The 19,061-nt window shown below is 57.9% G+C and overlaps 1 protein-coding gene across 1 annotated transcript in view; it reads left to right on the top strand.

The window, feature by feature from the left end:
- The window catches only part of RAB11FIP5 (RAB11 family interacting protein 5), a gene marked incomplete at its 5' end in the record, with an annotated part of 34,294 nt that extends 17,171 nt beyond the window's left edge, over positions 1-17,123 (top strand). Inside the window, 7 exon segments of the mRNA XM_082851554.1 lie at positions 3,155-3,595; positions 3,715-4,386; positions 11,064-11,137; positions 11,140-11,247; positions 11,250-13,041; positions 16,400-16,589; positions 16,848-17,123. Coding sequence (XP_082707680.1) covers positions 3,155-3,595; positions 3,715-4,386; positions 11,064-11,137; positions 11,140-11,247; positions 11,250-13,041; positions 16,400-16,589; positions 16,848-17,051 — 3,481 coding nt within the window. The 3' untranslated portion in view covers positions 17,052-17,123.
- Between the last annotated feature and the right edge of the window lie 1,938 nt (positions 17,124-19,061).

The raw sequence follows: 19,061 nt of genomic DNA, 5'->3' as shown, positions 1-19,061 counted from the left end.
GAATAGATAAAAAAGAAATCCCGCACTGATACATGCAGGTTCGGGTGCCGCAGCTGTAGAGTTGTGAAGATGAGTCTGTCTCGTGAGCCTCCATCTAGATATGTGCTGGGGCTGTGGTCAAATCCTAATTGGTTTTGGCCAGGTCTCGGCCACGGAAGGGAGTGACAGGCCTTTGTCCACAAGCTGTTGGTTGTGTGGCCTTGCCGTCACCATCTCAGCCTGTCACACTTCTGGGAGAAGCCCTGCTCCAAGTAGCTGGCAGGGTCCAATGAGTCCTGCCCCTGACTGATAGGGAGACAGATGGCAACAGTGACTGAGGGTCCAGAGGCAGGTCCCAGCCATTCTCAGCCTCACTCTGCTCTGGATGGGGGAATCTCAGAAAATGGTGAGGAAAGTCTTCTTTTCCCTCCTGGCCTCCCTGAAAAGCAAGTCCAGAGAAGAACCCCAAATTCCCTGGAGAAGAGCAGGGGAAGCAGAAGTGACCTTATGGGGAGGGGGTTGGGAAGGGCGGGGGACAAGGATCCTTTGGGCCGAGGACCTGAGCCTCAGCTGGGCTAGTAATGTAATGCATCCTCTTTCATCGAGGGGACGGAGGGAGAGGCGAGGAGCCTATTCTGTCTCAGCCAACTGAGAGGATAAGATAGGAACAGGAATTTTCTTTTGTCTCTTTTTCCTATTACGACAGGAATATATGGCTCTTATAAAAAATTCAAACAGGACAAAAATAGGCAATGCGGGAAGTGATAGTTCCCTGCAACCTCACCCCGCAGAGATAACCAGTGTTACTGCTGTGGTGTGTGGAGTGTGACCAGCTGGGGCTCAGGACTCGTGACCCTTATGCCCAAGTGAAGGATGTCTGTGCTTGCGATTCCCGTTGCTCAGGGCTTGGTGGGTCTGCAGCTGGAGTCCATATACTTCTCTTTGCCCCACCTCCCAGAATCTTCTGTGCTAAATGAGGCCTGGTCCAGGTTTGGCCAAGGTGACTTGGCCTTGAAAGAGTTAAGGGGTCAGGCCCAAAGTGGACGTTGGGTTGGGAAAGCAGGGGTGTGAGGATGTTGATGCTAGCTGGTTTGTCTTTCTATTAAATGTCTCCTCGTGCCCCCAGACACATCCTCACACGCATCCCGTCAGTCTGTCTCTCAGCTCTCTTCTCCGCTCCCTGCCCCTCCTCCCCCATTTTTCCTCCCTGTGCCTGCTCATCAGGAGAGCGGCACGTAAACACCCACACACCCTCTGAGCATAGCCCTCCGCCGTCCCTGCTTGTGCCACCGTCTGTCCTGACCCAGCCTTAGTGGGAGTGGCCTCTCAGGTTTGGGAGGGAAAACCAACAGCCCAGGCTCCCTTCACTTAGGCCATCCAGTGGTCCCCAAGCAGAGGCTGGATGCATAGCCCGCAATGGACACCTAAGAGGTTAGTCATGGTGGACTCTTCCAAAGGGATGCCATTGGAAGTGTCTCTGGGAAGACCTTTTCTTTTCTTTTTTTTTTTTTTTAAAGTCACAGCATTTAAACCTACCACCACCACCAAGCCCTTGCAGTGACTTATTTCTGGACACTTGGATGTGCAGGAACTTTCATACAAAAGATCTCCCACTTAATGTCCGTGAGAAGCTCAAGGAGCTGGTGTTGTGGGGTGAGCGGATCTTAGGTGGGAGATGACCACCACAGCATGGACTGAGGTGTGTGGGGTGTGGTACAGTGTGTAGTGTTTGTGTGTGGTGTGGTGTGTGTATCCTCTGAGGGACTCAGAGCCCTTCAGTGACCAATCTGACCGCCTCCACCGGGCTTTATTCCACGTTCATGCCTGGTTGGCTGAGTCCAGAATTCTATGCTGGAAGCTTTTCCTTCAGAATTTTGAAGGCATGACTCCATATGGTGCCCAGTGTTACTGATGAGGACCTGATGCTGTTCTAATTCCTGAATGTACAAACCTGTCTCCCCTCTTTGGAAACCTTCAGGATCTCCTGAATGTACAAACCTGGTGCTCTGAAACCTTGCAGTGATACCTGCTGGCTGGGTCTTTCCTTGTTCACTGTGCTGCCTGCTTGTGGGCCCTTCTGTGCTGGTGCTCATGTCCTTCAGGAGAACTTTCTTGTATTATTTCTTTCATGATTTCTTGCTCATTGTGTTCTCTGTGTGCTCACTGTGTCTTCTTTTTTTAATTAATAGAGTTTAGTTTTAGGTTTACAGAAAAACAAGTGGAAAGTACAGAGAGCTCCCGTATATATTCCCTCACACCCCCTCCTGCTCTAGTTTCCTCTATTATTAACCTCTTACATTAGTGTGGTACATTTGTTATGAATGATGAGCCAATAGCAATACATTATTATTAATTAGAGTCTCCTTCCTGGCTGCTTGTTCTTGGATAAGTTACTTCACCGCAGAGCTTTGACCTCCTGATCTGTAAAATCCCAGGTTTGTTGTGAGGTGTAAATGGAAGGGAGATGAGCACCCCCGCATTCCTTTGTCACACACGGCAGATGCTTACAGATGAGTGAGTGCTCTTTCCCTTCCCTGGGTCTCTTGCTTAAGGCCCATTTATGCCTTCTTGTCTGTTCCTCCAGCTTGCAGAGGTGTTCCTGGCAGGGCTTGGGGTGAGTAAATGAGCGGGTGAGGTGTGTGTGTGTGTGTGTGTGTGTGTGTGTGTGTGTGTGTACATGCACTAGTGTTCCTGGCCCTGGGCCTCTGGGTGAGCTGTTCTTTCCTGGACTCACTGGTGGCTCAGAGCAGAGCTTAGGCTGGGACTAGCCAAAGGAGATGATGTAAATGGGAAAATGTGGGTAGGTGTGTCTGTACCTGGGGCCTGGAGTTGAAAGGGTTCCTCTCAGACCCGGCCTTGCTGCTCTGGGCCTCAGAGTTTCAGATGTAGGGGGCTGGGACAGGGGAGGTCTCTGAGCTCCAGGGAAGGTGCCGGGGCAGGAGGGTCACTTGGCTGCCCTGCCTGGTAGTGCTGAAGAGCTTCCCCTACGTGGGATGTGGTTTCCTTCATCACGGAAAAGTTGTGGGTAGTTTCTTAGCTGTTCCTGTGGCCTGGAAGGCGGCAGGGCTTATGTGTCAGAGCAGAAGCCTGTGTGGGGAGGCTGTCGTGGCTCCCGAAGCAGAGAGGGGCTTTGAGAGGTACCTGTGACCAGAGCCCCGGCACCCCCTTCTCACAGGTGGTACAAGCTGCACTCGAAGGCAGGCAAGAAGGAGAAGGAGCGTGGAGAGATCCAGGTCAGCATCCAGTTCACGCGCAACAACCTCAGCGCCAGCATGTTTGACCTGTCCGTGAAGGAAAAGCCTCGGTCCCCCTTCAGTAGGATCAAGGACAAGATGAAGGGCAAGAAGAAGTTTGATCTGGAATCCGCCTCTGCCATCCTCCCAAGCAGCGCCCTGGAGGACCCCGAGCTGGGCAGCCTGAGCAAGATGGGCAAAGCCAAAGGCTTCTTCCTCCGCAACAAGCTGCGGAGGTCTTCCCTGACCCAGTCCAACACCTCGCTGGGTTCGGACAGCACCCTGTCCTCAGCCAGTGGAAGCCTGGCCTACCAGGGCCCGGGGGCCGAGCTCCTCACCCGCTCGCCCAGCCGCAGCAGCTGGCTGTCCTCCGAAGGGGGTGAGTGGGGCGGGGGGAGGGGAGGGGAGGGGAGGGGGACAGTGCGGGCTCTCCCCTCAGGTGTAGGGAAGGCTGGGCCGGGCAGCGGGCTTCTAACTCGGCGTGTGCTTCCTTTCCAGGCAGGGACTCTGCACAGTCCCCCAAGTCGCTCACCCATAAAAGGACCTACAGCGATGAGGCCAGCCAGGTGCGAGCCGCTCCTCCCCGGGCCCTTCTTGACCTTCAGGGCCACCTTGACGGGGCCTCCCGCTCCTCTCTCTGCGTCAACGGGAGCCACATTTACACTGAGGAGCCCCAGGGGCCCCTGCGGCACCACAGCTCCATCTCTGGCCCCCTGCACACTGTCTCCTCCCGGCCCTCTGAGGAGGGGCCGCGCTCTGCGGATGACTCCTGGGGCAGAGGCAGCCGCCGCACCGGCAGCTCAGAGGCGGTGCCTGGACAGGAGGAGCTGAGCTCGCAGGTGCTGGCCGTCGGGGCCCGCTGCTCTGGAGAGGAGGAGGGGGCCTGGCCCTCAGAGGGGAGGCCGGTGCAGGTCGCCACACCTATGGTGGCCTCCTCTGAGGCTGTGGCCGAGAAGGAGGGCGCCCGGAAGGAGGAGCGGAAGCCCCGGATGGGCCTTTTCCACCATCACCACCAGGGGCTGAGTCGGAGCGAGATGGGGCGCCGAGGCTCTCTGGGGGAGAAGGGGGTTCCCACTCTGGGGGCCTCCCCACACCACTCGTCCAGTGGGGAGGAAAAGGCCAAAAGTAGCTGGTTTGGCTTGAGAGAAGCCAAGGAACCAACTCAGAAACCCAGGTACGTCCTTGGCAAGACCAGCTTTGATCCCTGGGGTGGATGCTGGGGTATTTGCACCGAACCCCGGGGCAGGGAGGATGGGGCAGGATGGGACCCTTGGGCAGGCTGCTGGGGCTCTGGCTTTGCATGGTTGAGCGGGGAACCCTGTCTCCTAAGCCGCGGCTTGTTGTCTGCACGTGGACGCAGGTGAGTTGAAGGGCACAGCGCTCTGGGGGTCCCGTGGGCCTCACTTCCTGAGTTGGCACACCCATCCCCTGCGGGAGGGGGAGGAATAGGACAAAAGCAGGAAAGGCCGTTTGTATGAATTCTTTGCTTCCCAACCTCTACCTCTTGCCCCCCGGCCTCAAGGTCACCAAGCTTTGGCAGGTAGAGAGGTGGGGACCAAGGACTCACCTCAGACTTCCCCCACCCTTTCTGAAGCTAGATGGCTTCCCACCAGCCGTCCCAGCTGTCTCTGTGCTCTCTTCTCTCTGAGAGATGGGAGTTGAGTAATTGATGTGTCCACCCCCTCCCCTATACATTCACCCCCGGTTGCTCCCCGACCTTGGCCGGAGGCTGTGGGCAGCTCCTCTGAAATCTGTGACCTACCCTCTCTGGTGTCTCTTGGTCTTGGGGTGTGGCAAGTGCTGATGGCGGCTGCTCTGTTTTGAATATGCTGAGTCGCACCTGGGAGAGGAATGCAGGAGTCCTTCAGCCTAGGCCTGGGACAGAGTCCCTAGCCCTCACCCTGGCCCTCTGATCTCCTCCTGAGTTGGAGCCAGCGGAGGCTGCTTCACTATCCAGCAGGGCCCAGGGAGGGGCTCCGGGCTTTGGCCAGGAGCAGGTGTCCCCCCCTGCCAAGGGCCCAGGGCCAGCCCTGGACAGGAGCATCTGTGACAACCCCAGCCAGTGTGGCAAGGGCGGCCGTTACTGTCCTCTCAGCAAGCCTGCCTGTCCCCATCAGTGGATATGTGGGCCGGAGGCGGGGTGGGAAGAGTGGGCGCAGTGGTAAAGGGCCAGGAGATAGGGCAGAGGGAAGGGCCCTAAACCTCTTCCCCAGCAGAGGGGAGAAGACTCCTGAAGTCCTGGTTCTTTTCTTTCCCTGTGAAATTCTGAGTTTGCTCAGAGGACCAGGGAGAGAAAGGCAGGGCCTTTCAGGTTTGAGCCCTGGCTCCCTGGCAGCTCTCCGTACAGCCTCATCGATGGGTGTGTGGGGTGGCTCAGTCTCTGGGTGATATCTCCCCTGCTTAGGAGCAGCGTCGGTTCCCTACTGCCCAGCCCTCTCACCGGAGCCCAGGGGAACTGCTGGCTGCCTGCAGCCTAGAGGAAGAAGGGGATGCCCAGGCTGAGCTGGTGGCCCTGTGACAACTCAGAGATTGTAGGTGGTGTGGTGGAGGGAGGGGCACAGACCGTGGGCTCAGTGCTGTTGTCCATGGGGTGTCTCTGGGCCTCTTCCAGGGTGGGATGGATGTGGGGGACATTTCTCTGTGAGGCTGTTTCTAGGCGAGTGCCAGGCTTTGGGCTCGAGCTCTGCAGGCCATGACTGAGTGATGTTGCGGTTGCCATTGCTGGTGCTTGCAGCCTCTGTTTTCCTTCTGTTTCTCCGTGTCTCCTGATGGCCTTTCAGAGGCAAGAGAAGTTGGGTGATGGATGAACATAAGGGAGCTGAGGGTTTTGCCCTTCTCGTGCTTGAATTCCGAGCTCGTCCTCTGCAGGTTGGAGGGCAGATGGGGCCTCCTGCCCTCCCTGGGACCCATTTGCTTACAGTGGCTGAAGGGGCAGGCTCTGTGGCCTTGCCTCCAGGCAGGGTGGGAGGGACTATTCTTGGGGTGCAGTGACCTGGCCTGCAGAGGTGTGAGACCTGGACATTGAGCCCTGTCAGCATCACGCTGGCCCTGTGTGCCTCGGAGGGAAGGGCTGGCCTGGAAGAAACCACCCTTGGTGCTTGCCCAGAGGTCTTGGGGCCTTTGAGGAGAGAATAAGAGGTGAGCTGACTTGCGGCAGGAAGCCATAAGTTGGACACCTAGAACTGGAGTGGCCGAATGTAGCTGCGAGACACCCAAGGGGATCCTGTCCACAGGTCCAGAGGTTTGGGTGCCTCTGCCCTGGGGCTACCATTGCAGATTGCTGGGTGTTCCTCACTAGGCAGGGCAGCGGCGCCCTCTAGTGTTCCCACATTGCACTGAGGCCCCGTGCAGAGGCCAGAAGCAGTATGTGCTGTGCGCAGTATCCAGAGAAAAAACTGTTGCTGTTGGAGAAGGCAGCAGCTGGGAGAGGCCAGGAAGATGGTCCTCCTGTTCCTCCTGACCTGTCCCTCATCTGCCAGGTCCCATGACTGTTACACTAGCCCCCACCAGCATGTGGGCGGGGGGCTGGGGAGTGGCTGGTTGAGGTTTGGGCCACAGAACTCATCCCTGCTCACCAGCCCTGCTGTGAGCCATTCACTCTGAGCTGCAGCACGGGTCACTTTAGTGTGTGTTTAGGACCATCAAGACCGTGTGTGTTGAAACCGCCAGTGCCAAAACGAATTGTCTTCGTGTCTGTCCCTTTCTGACCCTTTTAGGGTATGTATAAGCTTTCTGAGAGCAGGTCATCTCAAGCTCCCGTGTTCCCTGCCCTCACACTAACCACAGAACTTTGTGCACAGTAGGAGATCAAGTGTTAGATACAGGCATTTTTTTAAATTGGGGGTAAGCATGGCCCAACACAGAGGCAAGTGTATCGTGGTGGCCTTCAGCAGTCTCTGCATCTGCCCCAGCCCCTCACCAGGTGGTGAGCACTGAGGTCCTGATGAGCCTGGAGTGTGCGCTGGCTGCCGAGAGAGCTCGGGGTCTCAGCGGCGTTCGCAGTGGTGTAAATGTGTAACTGTGTTGTATGCCAGTGACTTAGTGTTAGTGTGGCCATAAATCCTGTTTGTGCCTGTTTTCCTGGCGTAGTTAATAGTGCCCCTTTACTCTATTAAAAACATTCTGGTTTGGAAGATAAATTATATGGTCTGCCTACTTAGAGCCTGCAAGGCCCCACTGTGTCACCTCACTGTGCCCAGATGAAGGGAGAGGATGTGTCCAGTCATGTTTCCTGGACATCGGGGCACATCTCAGACAGACATCAGGAGATGGGAGCCTTAGGAGGGCTGGCTGAAGGCACTTTGGCTGGGGTGGGTATGCCTGAAAGGCTGGCTTTAGCCTTTTCAGGGAGTGCCTGTGGGAGAGTCTTTGCAGATCCACATGCCACCTCTGGGACCAATGCATGGAAATAACAAGGACACATAGCTCATCTCAGTCTAAGGAAGAGCTGTTCACCAGTGAAACCTGGCCCCTCACTACAGAGGTGTCCTGGTGGTGTAGTGAGTTACCCAGCAACGGCTGTGTTTAAGAAGAAGGGGGGGCTGGGCTTCCCTGGTGGCGCAGTGGTTAAGAATCCGCCTGCCAATGCAGGGGACACGGGTTCGAGCCCTGGTCTGGGAGGATCCCACATGCCGCGGAGCAACAAAGCCCGTGCGCCACAACTACCGAGCTGGCGCTCTAGAGCCCGCGAGTCACAGCTACTGAGCCCGGGTGCCACAACTACGGAAGCCCACGTGCCTAGAGCCCGTGCTCCGCAACAAGAGAAGCCACCGCAGTGAGAAGCCCACGCACCACAATGAAGAGTAGGCCCCTCTCAACGCAACTAGAGAAAGCCTGTGCACAGCAACGAAGACCCTATGCACCCAAAAATAAATAAGTAAATAAATATTTAAAAAAAAAAAAAGAAGAAGGGGGGCTGTTGGAGGGAACAGGTGATTGCTGTATTAAGTGGCAGGTTCATTCAATTGCTCTAAGGTTCTTAAGCCACAGTAAGGCCCTGAAGTTTTATTCTGGCAGGTCAAAGGGGCAGAGACATTTGGACTTCGGATTTCTTTCCCCAACTTTTGGTCCTAAAAGAGAAGATAAGTCAGCATATGTTGTAGCCCCTGCTGCTTGGCGGGGGGACAGCAATGTGCTGGGCTAGCATGGTGGGTTCTGTCCTCTGAGCATACCCTGCAAAGATAACCACACATGGGAATGTGTCTCTGATCTGGTCTGTGCCAGGTGGAATGGTAGGCAGGGGAATTTTTTTTTTTTTTTTTTGGCTGTGCCGCACAGCTTGTGGGACGGTAGTCCCCTGACCAGGGATTGAACCTGGGCCCTCAACAGTGAGAGTGTGGAGCCCTAACCACTGGACTGCCAGGGAATTCCCGGGAGGGGACTTTTTAAAGTAAGAACTTTCAGAATGTGCGCCTGATGTTGAGCAAGGGTGAGGGAGGCATGGGGGCAGGGGGACGTGTTACTGGGTAGGAGGGATGGACAAGAGGCTCTCAGAGGTTGTGCTGGCTCTGGGGAGGCTGCCAGGCCTGGCCCCTGGGGCACACTTTCCTCCAGGGAAAGCCCTTTGCTGGTTCCATACCAACGGGTTTGTGTGCACCTCTGGGTAGCCAGTGCGGGGAGGGTTGCCAGCCGAGCCTGGGGCTCCCAGCCCTTTCCCTGCCCTCTCCTGCCCTGCGGTTCTGACAGTCAGCCAGATTGCTGCAAGACTGTAAGAGTGAGTGGGGCCAGGCTGGGGCTGAGGGGTGTAGAGCTAAGCTTGGTGCTGTTTAATGTTGATGGGGCTGCTTCCATCAGACCCCTCTGTCCACTTGTCATACAGGGTACTGGGGAGAGACAGCTCAGAGTCCCCCAGCCCTGTTCCTGGGGGCTGAGTCCTGCCGGCAGGGTTGGGCTGTGTCGGGAGTGGGTGCTCCGATGGTGGGGGTGGGCTGAGGGCAGGGTCTTGACCCACATGGTGGTGGTACGTTGCTCTCCTTGGTCCCCAAGGTAGAGATATCTCGATGAAGGGAGAAAAGGGGCCTTTGGAGGTGTTGGGACTCTGGGCTCAGGATCCTCCCTCTTTCGGTGTCTTTACCGTGCCTTGACCGCAGAGGCAGAGCTGTTCTGGGAAGCCCTGGTGGGGTGGGAGAGGACGGGACTTTCAATGCCCGCCCTGGCCGGGAGTTATTGTCGGGCAGAAACAGGATTAGGAGAGTCTCTGGAAGCTAGATTCTTAAGAGAAACCCAGGGGTGGGGACCTGGCTGTGTCTTGCCTGTGAGGCTGGGCTCATAGACTCCAGCCTGTCTGGGTAGCCCACCTGTGCTGCTGGTTGAACTGGACTCCTTCCCATTGCCTGCCCCCGGTGTCTGCAGATGAGCTGGCCCTGCCTCTGCCCAGCTCTGTGTGGGACCTGCTCCGTCTGGCCCCTGGGTTCCCGGAAGAATCCTGGCTCCAGACTTCTGGGCCTCTTTCCATAGGTGCCCCTCCTATCCCAACCATCGTTCCTCGTGGGCTGATTGGTGAGGCCTGGCTTCTGGGACCTCAGGGCTCGCCCCGAGCATTTCGCCGTGGGAAGAAGCAGCTTGAGTGGAGAAGGTGGATGTGTAGGAGTTCTTCAGGATGTTTCCACCTGGGCTGGCAGGGGTTAAGGAATGGGGGTCTTGGGGCTTAGAGGGGGGCTGAAGGTGGGGGTCAAATAGCAGGCAAATCCAGGCCACTGACAGGCCCCTGAAGTCTGGGCTCAGCTGCAAGGAGCCTCAAACCATTGTCAGACTGCTGAAAGCAGGGGTGTTGGGTCCCCCTTTCCCCCTGCACTGTCTTTCTGGACTTCTGTCTGTGTCCGGGGGTTGTCCCAGGGAAGCCAAGAGCTCTAATTTTAGAGTCTATTCCTTCCCATTCCCCTCACGTCAGCTGCATGCTGTAGATAAGGTACAAGTGCAGGACATGCCCCCTCCAAGAAGACCCTAGAGGGGACACCTGAAGGCCAGCACATATCTTGGGGAGTGTGAGTGTATTATCAAGGAGTGGATTTCCCAGGGGGGCCAGGGGTCTGTGTGGGGGACCCTGGGAGGCCCCTGGTGACATCCAGAGTTGCTGCTGCTGCCTCTGCTGCCACATCCCAGCCTCTGTCTCCCCAGCAGCGTTGCTTCCAAGGCTGGCCCGTGGGTGCCCTTGGTGAGGGAGGCTGCCTGCCACGTGCCAGGCCAGGTGGATACCTGACAGCAGACATCCTCAGCAGTGTCTTGTTCTCCTTGGCCGGTTATGGTACCCTTCCCAGAAGCGAAAAGGCCACGTCCTCTCCAGCTGACACCTTGTCCTGCCTGTTAACAGCCCCATCATTACCTCTCATTTGTGCAAGGGTTCAGGAGAACCCAGGCTGTTTCAGGAGTCAGAATGTCGGGCACCGGCTGGGTTCTGTTAGTGCTGGCTTCATCCAGCCAAATACCTGGGCCTTGCTTTTCTCTGGTCTCTTTATCCTGTCCAAGCCAGCTGGTATTTTCTTTCCTCTGTCTCAGTCCATAAAGGGATGTCAGGTGCTTTCTGGTTGGTTCTTCAGGTGTCAGTCTGGCCTCGAGTAGTCGTCAGCATGGGGTAGTAGTTGGGGTCACTCCTGTTAAGTGGGATTCTTGCTCCTCGGGGTTGGTGTGAGGACCAGATGAGCTCTGCCTAGAATCTTCATCCTTGGGTGATGCCTCGTCATGTACACGTCGGGGTCTTCCCTCCGCCCCCTGGCCCACGTGCCCGAGCCCAGCTCGGGGAGCACGGTGGCACCCCTTCCCCAGGCAGGTGGCGGGCAGGGGTGTGGTGTTCAGCAGGGGAGTTTCCAGTCTTGGCATTAACCAGGAGGCTCACGGTTTTGTCTCCCTCCACAGCCTGGACGTGTCTCCTCAGGTAGAATCTGACCCAGCTGCTCTTCCTCACCACGTCCCCTGCTCCCCCTGTGCTCCGGCCCCCCCACTCCTGCTCCCACCTCTGCTCCTATGCTAAGCACTAACCTTTTTGCAGCCACCTCCCCTGCTGTTGCCGCTGCTGCCGCTGCCACCGCCATCCCTGAAGCCACCCATGGGGATTCTTGGGTCTTACCAACCCGTTCCTCTCCTCCCTGCAGAGCAACCCTTTCTTCGAGGAGCTCGTAGCCGACATAGCACTAAACTCTCCTTCACCTGCTCCCTCTCTCCCCAGTGCCTCGAGGGCCAGCCCCACTCCCCTGGCCTCCCCTGGGAAAGCCCCGCCTGAGTGGGACGACACCTTCAACATCTTTGCTGCCAGCAGGCTGCGTCCAGAGGCCAGGAGTGAGATCCTGGCCCCAGCAGGAGTGGGGCTGGAGGTGACTGGGCAGCAAGACCCAGGCCCTGGGGCCGTGACAATGAAAGCAGCTGAGCCCCAGGGGGACCCTGGGGGAGGAGAAGGAGGTGGGAGCAGCGTGTGGCTGGAGCCCAGGGTTCCTCTGGACTTGGGACTGGACCTTCGGAGCAGGAGTGTGGTTGACCCGGGGCCCCTCGGGGCGGAAGGGGCCTGCCTGCCCTCCGCGTCAGCCCAGCTGCACACGAGAGCCTCAGACTCTGAAGCAGACAGGGAGTTGCCCGCCCCAGGAGGGGAAGCAGGGCAGAGCCTGGCAGACAGTGCGACGTCTCTGTTTAGCTCCCCAGAAGTGATCAGTCTGTGGGAGAGGCTGCCTGGCCCAGACAGTGCCCCTGAGGGCCAGGACGAGGAGGCCTCCCGAGATGGCAGCCAGCTTTTCCATGAGCTCGACACAGTTGACGATTCCTGGCCGTGGGATGTAGTCACCGTTTCTCCTGCAGCTGAGGCTTCCTCACCAGTCCTGCGGGGAGAGTCCGATGAGCCGCCCACTCCCCAGATGCAGCCAGAGTCGCCAGAACCTGTGAGCCCCAAGAGGAGTGAGGGGCTTCCCCCACTGGAGCCGGAGTCAGAGCCCGAACCTGAGTGGGTGTCGAACAAGGGGCTGCAGCCCAACACAGCACCGCCCAAGCCACCGCGTCTCCTCATACCCTCAGATTCCCAGGAGAAGGAGGCAGCGGTGGAGGAAGAGAAGGAGAAAGCGGCAGGGGGGCTGGGTAGCAGGGGGTCAGAGATGGGAGGAGAAGATGTCTTCCCCAGTGCGTTGATTGCTGGTCCCCAGGCGGCCGAGGAGGAGGAGGGCGGCGAGAAGCCGGAGTCAGAGTCTGACAGCCACTCTGGAGCCACGCCGGGTGGGCCAGGCCTGGAAGATCTAGCAGAGGATGCCAGCCCTCCTGTGTCTGGGCCCTGCCTATCTCGGCCCACCAGCTCTCCTCAGGGTCCTGCCCCTACACCCTCAAAGACCTTGGCTCTTCAGAGTCAGCAGATCTGGGTGGCTCCAGAGAGAGGAGAAGGCCCTGAGGCTCCTGAGGCCCAGAGCCAGGAACCAGTAGGAGAGGCACGTGGGGTCCCGCCAGGCAGCTCTCAGCAGGCTGACTTGTGGGTCTCGGAAGAGGATGCCTTGAACCCCTTCTTGCCTCAGGGGAGCCAAGATCCCCCCAGCCTCCCGTCCACATCCCTTCCAGGGTCCAGGGACCCTTCCGTCCACTGTGGTCCCGAAGAGCTGCCCACCCCCGCAGAACCTGCCTTTCCGCGGCCCCCTCTCCCACCCTGGGCCAGCCGCCACGACGGGGGGCCCAGCCCTCCGTGCTCGCCCCTGCCTGGAGCCTGGCCCCTGACCTCTTCCTCCCCGCCCCCCGGGGAGCCAGCCTCCCCCACTGGGAGCTCCCCCCCTCCACTTGGGGAGGACCACGCTGCAGTCACCCCAGCCTCCCCGCTTGCGCTTCTGCCCTTGGAGACACGACCAGCTGAGGAGCCACATCCCAGTGCCAGGTGAGCAGGCGCCCAGAAACCAGTCTCTAGGAGGAAGGGGGGCGCAGAGCAGCCCAGGGGCTGAGGTGTTCACATTCCAGCTTCAGCTCCTCCAGGGGTCGGTGAGGGGTTCCTTCACCCCAAGGCAGGACGGCGGAAGCTTTGGAGACGTGCGCCTTCCGTGGTACTGTCTCTGAAGCTGCTTCCTCTTGGGACCTTGGACCAGCAGGTGTCCCCATAAGCCGGGGGTTTGGGGGATGATGATGATGAGGTGTAGGGGGTGAGGAATGAGGTGGGGAGAAGTGATATGGGCCAGCAGGGAAAGGGGGATGTGAGCTCGGGTTCTCAGCACAGGAGGGGCTAGGGCAGTGCAGCTTGTCAAATGGCGGCCCTTGGGGGAGCAGACTGTGGAAGGCAGAGAGCCAGAGGGGAGGGACTGGTCCTGAGGTCAGAGAGGAGAGCCAAGATACCTTTAGAGGACTAAAGAAAAGCTAAGATGCTCCCCACATACATGACCCTCAGAAAAATGTTTTTTTCCTGACCCCAGCAGGTGCCTCATCGGTTTGCATTTGTGCCTTTCAGGGGGTGGTCCTCACGTGCTTAGGACTGTGCTGAGTGGACAGTGGCTGCCTGTGTGACTGTGGTCACTGTGGCATTGGTCTCTTTTGGAAGAATTATGAGGCCGTGACCTCACTGGGTGGCTGGTGAGGGGTGACCAGAGCTGAGGCCCGGAGAGACAGGTCACTGTGGGGAACGGCGTACGACTTAGACGGGGCAGCAAAGTCCAGAGGGAGTCTAGCACTTCAGGAGACCTGAGTGAAGAAGTGGGGCGTGGGGAGGAGCAGAGGGGCACAGGCTCCAGCACTGGCCGGCCTCTGGGAGGCCCCCAGCCCACCAACTCATACCTTTGGTCATCCGGATTCACTGAGTGTCGACTGTGTGACAGGCACTGAACAGAGATGAAAGACACGGTTCCCACCGTATTCCCAAGGAGTTCCCAATCCAGAGGGGAAGATAAAAGTGAACCGGGGAAGGGAAACCCCAGGGGGCCAGTGCTGATAGGCGAAAAGTGGGTGGGAAGGAGTCTGGGCTGTTCCAGTGGGAGGTGGTGATGCTGATCCCAGAGGTGAGAGAGAGGAGGTGATTAGGGCTTCCTTGCTCTGATGACAGCATCCTCAGCTGGCCCTGCCACATTCCAGCACCACTTCTAATTATACTCACCACTTTCTGGAAGTTTTATTCTCCTCAGAGTTGGCGTCACATCTGTACTTGGCATGTTCCTTCCATCATGACGTTGATGGGCCAAGTAGAGCTGTCCCCATTTATCAGATGAGGAAATGGAGTCTATGAGAGCTGCAGGGTCCAGGGTCCCTCAGATGCAGTGGGGGGGGGGCAGTCAGACTGAGAGCCCAAGACTCCTGGCCCCCCATTCAGGGGGTTTTTATGCCGCACTGGTATTCCTGCCCTCCCTCAGCACAGCCCAAAGGTGGCATGAGAGCTGCCTTTACATCCTCACCCTTAACGTAAACTCCTAGATGGGCAGGAGGGGCTGGGATGTGTTCTTTTCCCTACCGTCTGCTCCCGCCTGGCTCTCTGCCTCTCCTCCCGGGTTGTGACCCTGAACCCACAGCCCTGTCCTGAGTATCAGAGCTGGCTTCTCTGGGTCTGGGTGGGCCTCCCTTCAGTGGTGTTCGGGGGCCTTGGGATAAGCTGTTTTGCTTCCTCCTGAATGGTCCACTTCCTCTGTGAAGTAAGTATAAATTTAGGAGGTCCCCTGGAGGCAGGTTAAGTTGATTTGGAAGCTGATGCTTACAGTTTGGGTACCCGTGACAGGTACAAGGTGCTGGGGGATCCCAGAGGAGAGTCACCTTAGTCAGCGTGGGGGAATCAGGAAGGTTTCCTGGAGGAAATGGACTTGCACAGCTTTGAAACATGAGTAGGCGTTAGCAGGCCAGCAGGCAGAGGGGCCGTGTTCCAGACAGAGCAGCAGCTTTTACAAGAACCTAAAGATGAGAGAGAGCACGTTTTCCTCTGGCTGGAGTGAATGAGGGAGTAGGGGGTCAGGAAGAAAGGGCAGGGGCCCGGTTGGGCTAGAGATTGTGTTTTCTTACCTTGATAGGGAGCCACTGGGGAGGCGAGACCCTTATCCCACACAGAATGGAGGAGCGGTTGGAGGTGGGCAAGATTGCCCCGGAGGAGCTGATTTAGCAGTTGGGTGTGGCTGGAAAAAGTTTTACTCAACGCTGGCTTGGAGAGGGGGGGATAGTGTGAGAGAAGGTGAGAAGGCAGCAGGGCTTGACGTTTGTCAAGGCTGAGGTGGGAGTGGGGGGCGTTCCGAGGGGTTCCCAGGTTTCTGACTAGAGCCGTAAGAGGCTAATGGTGCCTGGCGCTCACCATGAGGGAGCGTAGGAAGGGGCAGGCAGGCTGGGGGGGAGTGTGGATTCCTCTGGAGCCAGCCTGCAACTGTCTGCCTAGGTCTAGAGCTCAGGGGTGAGGTCTGGGCTGAAGATGGAGATCAGAGGTGGAGGGGAGAGAACCCAGGGGCAGACCCTCAGTTGAGCCTGGGAAGGATGTCAGGTGTCAGGAAACCAGACGGAGGTCTTGGGTAAAACCAGGGAGGAGAGCAGTCCAAAGGAAAGAGTGAGTGAGCAGTCCAAGGGTCAGTTGTGCAGAGAGGTCAGTGAGGTGAGAACTGAGGGGTTGGTGGCCTCAGCAGGAACACTTGTGACGGGCCGGTGGGGGCCACTGTCCTAAAGGGTTGAGGAGTCAACGAAAGGTGGGAGCTTGTAGAGACAGAATGTGGTCCACATGCTCTGGAGAGGCTGGGTGAGAAGGAAGAAGAGGTGGGGATGACTGAGGGTGAGGGCTAGGCGAAGACAAGGCCAAGGGAGGGTTTCTCAGGCCTCTGTAAATGCTGATGGCAAGCAGCTGGTAGAGGTGGGCGAGTGACCAAGCACCCCAGTCTGCTCAGGTCTTCCTTGGCTTTAGCAGCACTGGAAGTCCCACATCCTAGGCATCCCCGGTCCTGGGAAAATTAGGAAACTGGGAGGATTGATCATCCCCCTAGAGAAACGTTACAGTAGAGAAGAGGAGGGAGGGGGGCCGGCTGGAGGGGGTGGCTCTGGCAAAGACTGGGATTAGGTACAGAGAAGTCTGCAGGACGGCCTCTGCTGTCCCTGTGAAGGGGGTGCGGGGCGCGACCCAAGGGAGTGAAGCGGGGAGGGGCAGGTGGTGGAGTGAGGAGAGCAGTGAGGGCAGGGGCGTGGGGGGGCAGTCACCACCAGGTGGTGAGACCTGCTGGCCCCACAGAGAAGGTGGCCCCTCTTTTCCTTGTGCCACCCATCCCTCCCCATAACGCATCTCCTTTCTGTCTTTGCAGTCCCCACCCTGTGAAGCCCCTCAGTGCTGCCCCAGTGGAGGGCAGCCCTGACAGGAAGCAGTCCCGCTCTAGTCTGAGTACAGCCCTGAGCAGCGGGCTGGAGAAGCTCAAGACAGTCACATCTGGCAGCATTCAGCCTGTGGCTCCGGCCCCCCAGGTTGGCCAGATTGTGGACGCCAAGAGGCTGAAGGTGAGGCCCAGCAGGGTGCCTGGGGCGTCAGAGCAGACGTTTGGTGCTGTGAAGAGACGTCAGGTGTCTCGAGGTCAGGGGCCGGGTGCTGGGCAGGGTGGAGCAAGGAGCAGGCCTGGCCCCCCTCACCAGAGCCTTGAAGCCAGTTAGGCTGTCCCTGGCATTGGGACAGAGGCAGCTCCTAGGGCCTGTGTGGGGAAACTGGGGTGCAGGTGGGCCTGAGGCTGTCCTGCTCACTCTTACTCCCTCTGGCCTCAGGACTCTGGTGTGCTGGACCAGTCGGCCAAATACTACCACCTGACCCACGACGAGCTCATCGGCCTGCTCCTGCAGCGGGAGCGGGAGCTGAGCCAGCGCGACGAGCACGTGCAGGAGCTAGAGAGCTACATCGACCGGCTGCTGGTGCGGATCATGGAGACCTCGCCCACACTGCTGCAGATTCCCCCTGCTCCCCCCAAGTAGCCCTCTTCACCCCCATCCCCAGAGGCTTGGCGCAGACCCACTACCCAGCAGGGCTCGCGCCCTCCCGCCCTCCCTCCCGCTGAACTCTCACCTGGGTCTGGGTGCAGCCTGTCCTCTGTTGTCACCCCTTGTTCCCCCTCTCTCCTGCCTCAACTGGGGCTGCTGGCAGGGGAGCCCTTTGGACTCCCACTGGCGCCATCAAGTTCTGTGTACAACTTGTGTCTTTGGGAGCCCTGAGTCTTTCCCATCTGCCTATTTTCATACCCCTTAGCTTTGGGGGCTCCAGGGAATTGGAGCAAAGAATTTCGCCCTCAAGAGGGAGCAGGGGTGAGCTGCAATGCGATGTGGTGGTATCTGGGACATACTTTATTACCCGCATTTCTTCCATGGCTAAACCCTTGTCTTCTCCACCTCCCTCCAGCCTCTGGAGGTCTCCTGGTAGTACTGGGGCTGTGGCAGGGACCAAGCGCCCAGTTCTCTGTGAGTTATGGGCAACCAGGGCACCTACTCTTCGGCCTCATGTCCAATTCCCCTGGGAGCAGGGAGCCTGTATGGTCTAGTCTGCCATGTCCCAAGTCTGACTGCTTTCAGCTGTTTGCCGAGCGAGTGCAGCGTGGATGGCGGGAGATGATGGGGGCCGCTCCCCACCCTCGTCTGCTGACTTTTGCATTGAGTGTCATGTGTGAATGCATGGAGAGCTGGGACAGGAGTGGGGAGAGCCCCTTCTCACCCACCTCCAGGCTTTGGGCTGCTTATGTTTGGGGATCAAGCCTCCAGCTCTGTTCTCATTGCTTGTCCAGATGCCAAAACTGTGCTGCTGCAGGGTTTGAACTTTTGGAAACCAATTAAAATGTGCCTTTTGTGGGTAGGGTCAAAAGCCTCCGGATGTAGACCTCTCCCCCTAGTTGGCGTCCCCCTCCCCTCCTGTTGAGCACATGGGGTTGGATCTTTTGGGGCCCTGGGAATGGGACAGGAGGGTGGGGGTAGCCCTGCTGCATGCTCTGCCCCTCCCCTAGAGTTAGTTTCAGCTAAGGTTCCGGCCAGGCTGCTGCTGCTCCCTCAGCATCCCTGCCATCCTCTCCTCCTCCCTCAACACAAATTGAGGAGGGTCCTAGGATAAAAACTACATTCTGGGAGTGGGAGGTCCCCTCTGCCTACACTTAGGAAAAAGCCTTCCTTGCCCTCCCATTCACCCACTAGCTGCTGACCAGACCGGAAGGGTCTGCTCCGTGTCCTTGCCTGGCTTGGCTGCAGTGCACTTTGAAACAAAGTGTCTGTCCTTTGGCCCGGCCCCTGGTTTGCTTGCAGAAAACATGACAGACTTGCCCATGGTATCTGCAGGGAACCTTTGGTGGCTGGGGGTACTCTGCCTTAGCATTGTGGGGTGAGGAGGTGCTGAAGGGGGATGCTTTTGGCCCACCGAGAAGGTGAGAGCTCCTCTGTGACTACCTCTTCTTCATGAGACGGCCTGTGGGGTCACTCGGACAGCCGTGGAAAGGGATGTGCTCTCTGGGTCATGTCTTCCTTCTGCCAGGATGAAGCCGAGGAGTCCCACACATGGGGGAAAGCCCCTGTCATGTTATCTACCTTAAGAATCACTCGTCAGAGCTGAGGAGTGTTCACAGGTGCTCAAGACTTTGATCATGTTTTGGGAGGGTCGTTGGGGGTTGGATGGGTGTCTCTTCAGGAGGAAGGGGATCACTCCTCCACTAGGTGTTCCTCTGGGCTCTATTCAGTCTCAGTCCTGATCCTGGTCTTCCACTCGCCCTTGATTATGGGCCTCCAAAATGCCCAGGGCAGGGATGTCTTCAGAAGAGTTTTGAGCTAAAGCCCGGGGTTCTTGTGGCTGTTTCTGCTCCTAGCCATAGCTTGGAGGAGAGCTGCAGGTGGGGTGGGCAGGGAGCAGGCACAGTTCTGCTTTGCTGTTTGTCTTCCTAGTTGTAACGCCTGTTTATAAAGAGCTTGTTCTTTATGTTTTGAGCACTTTATGAAGAATAAAAAATTAACATA

Source organism: Leucopleurus acutus (genome assembly GCF_964270905.1).
Source record: "Leucopleurus acutus genome assembly, chromosome: 12".
NCBI lineage: Eukaryota > Metazoa > Chordata > Mammalia > Artiodactyla > Delphinidae > Leucopleurus > Leucopleurus acutus.
This window is presented reverse-complemented; position numbering and strand designations above follow the sequence as displayed.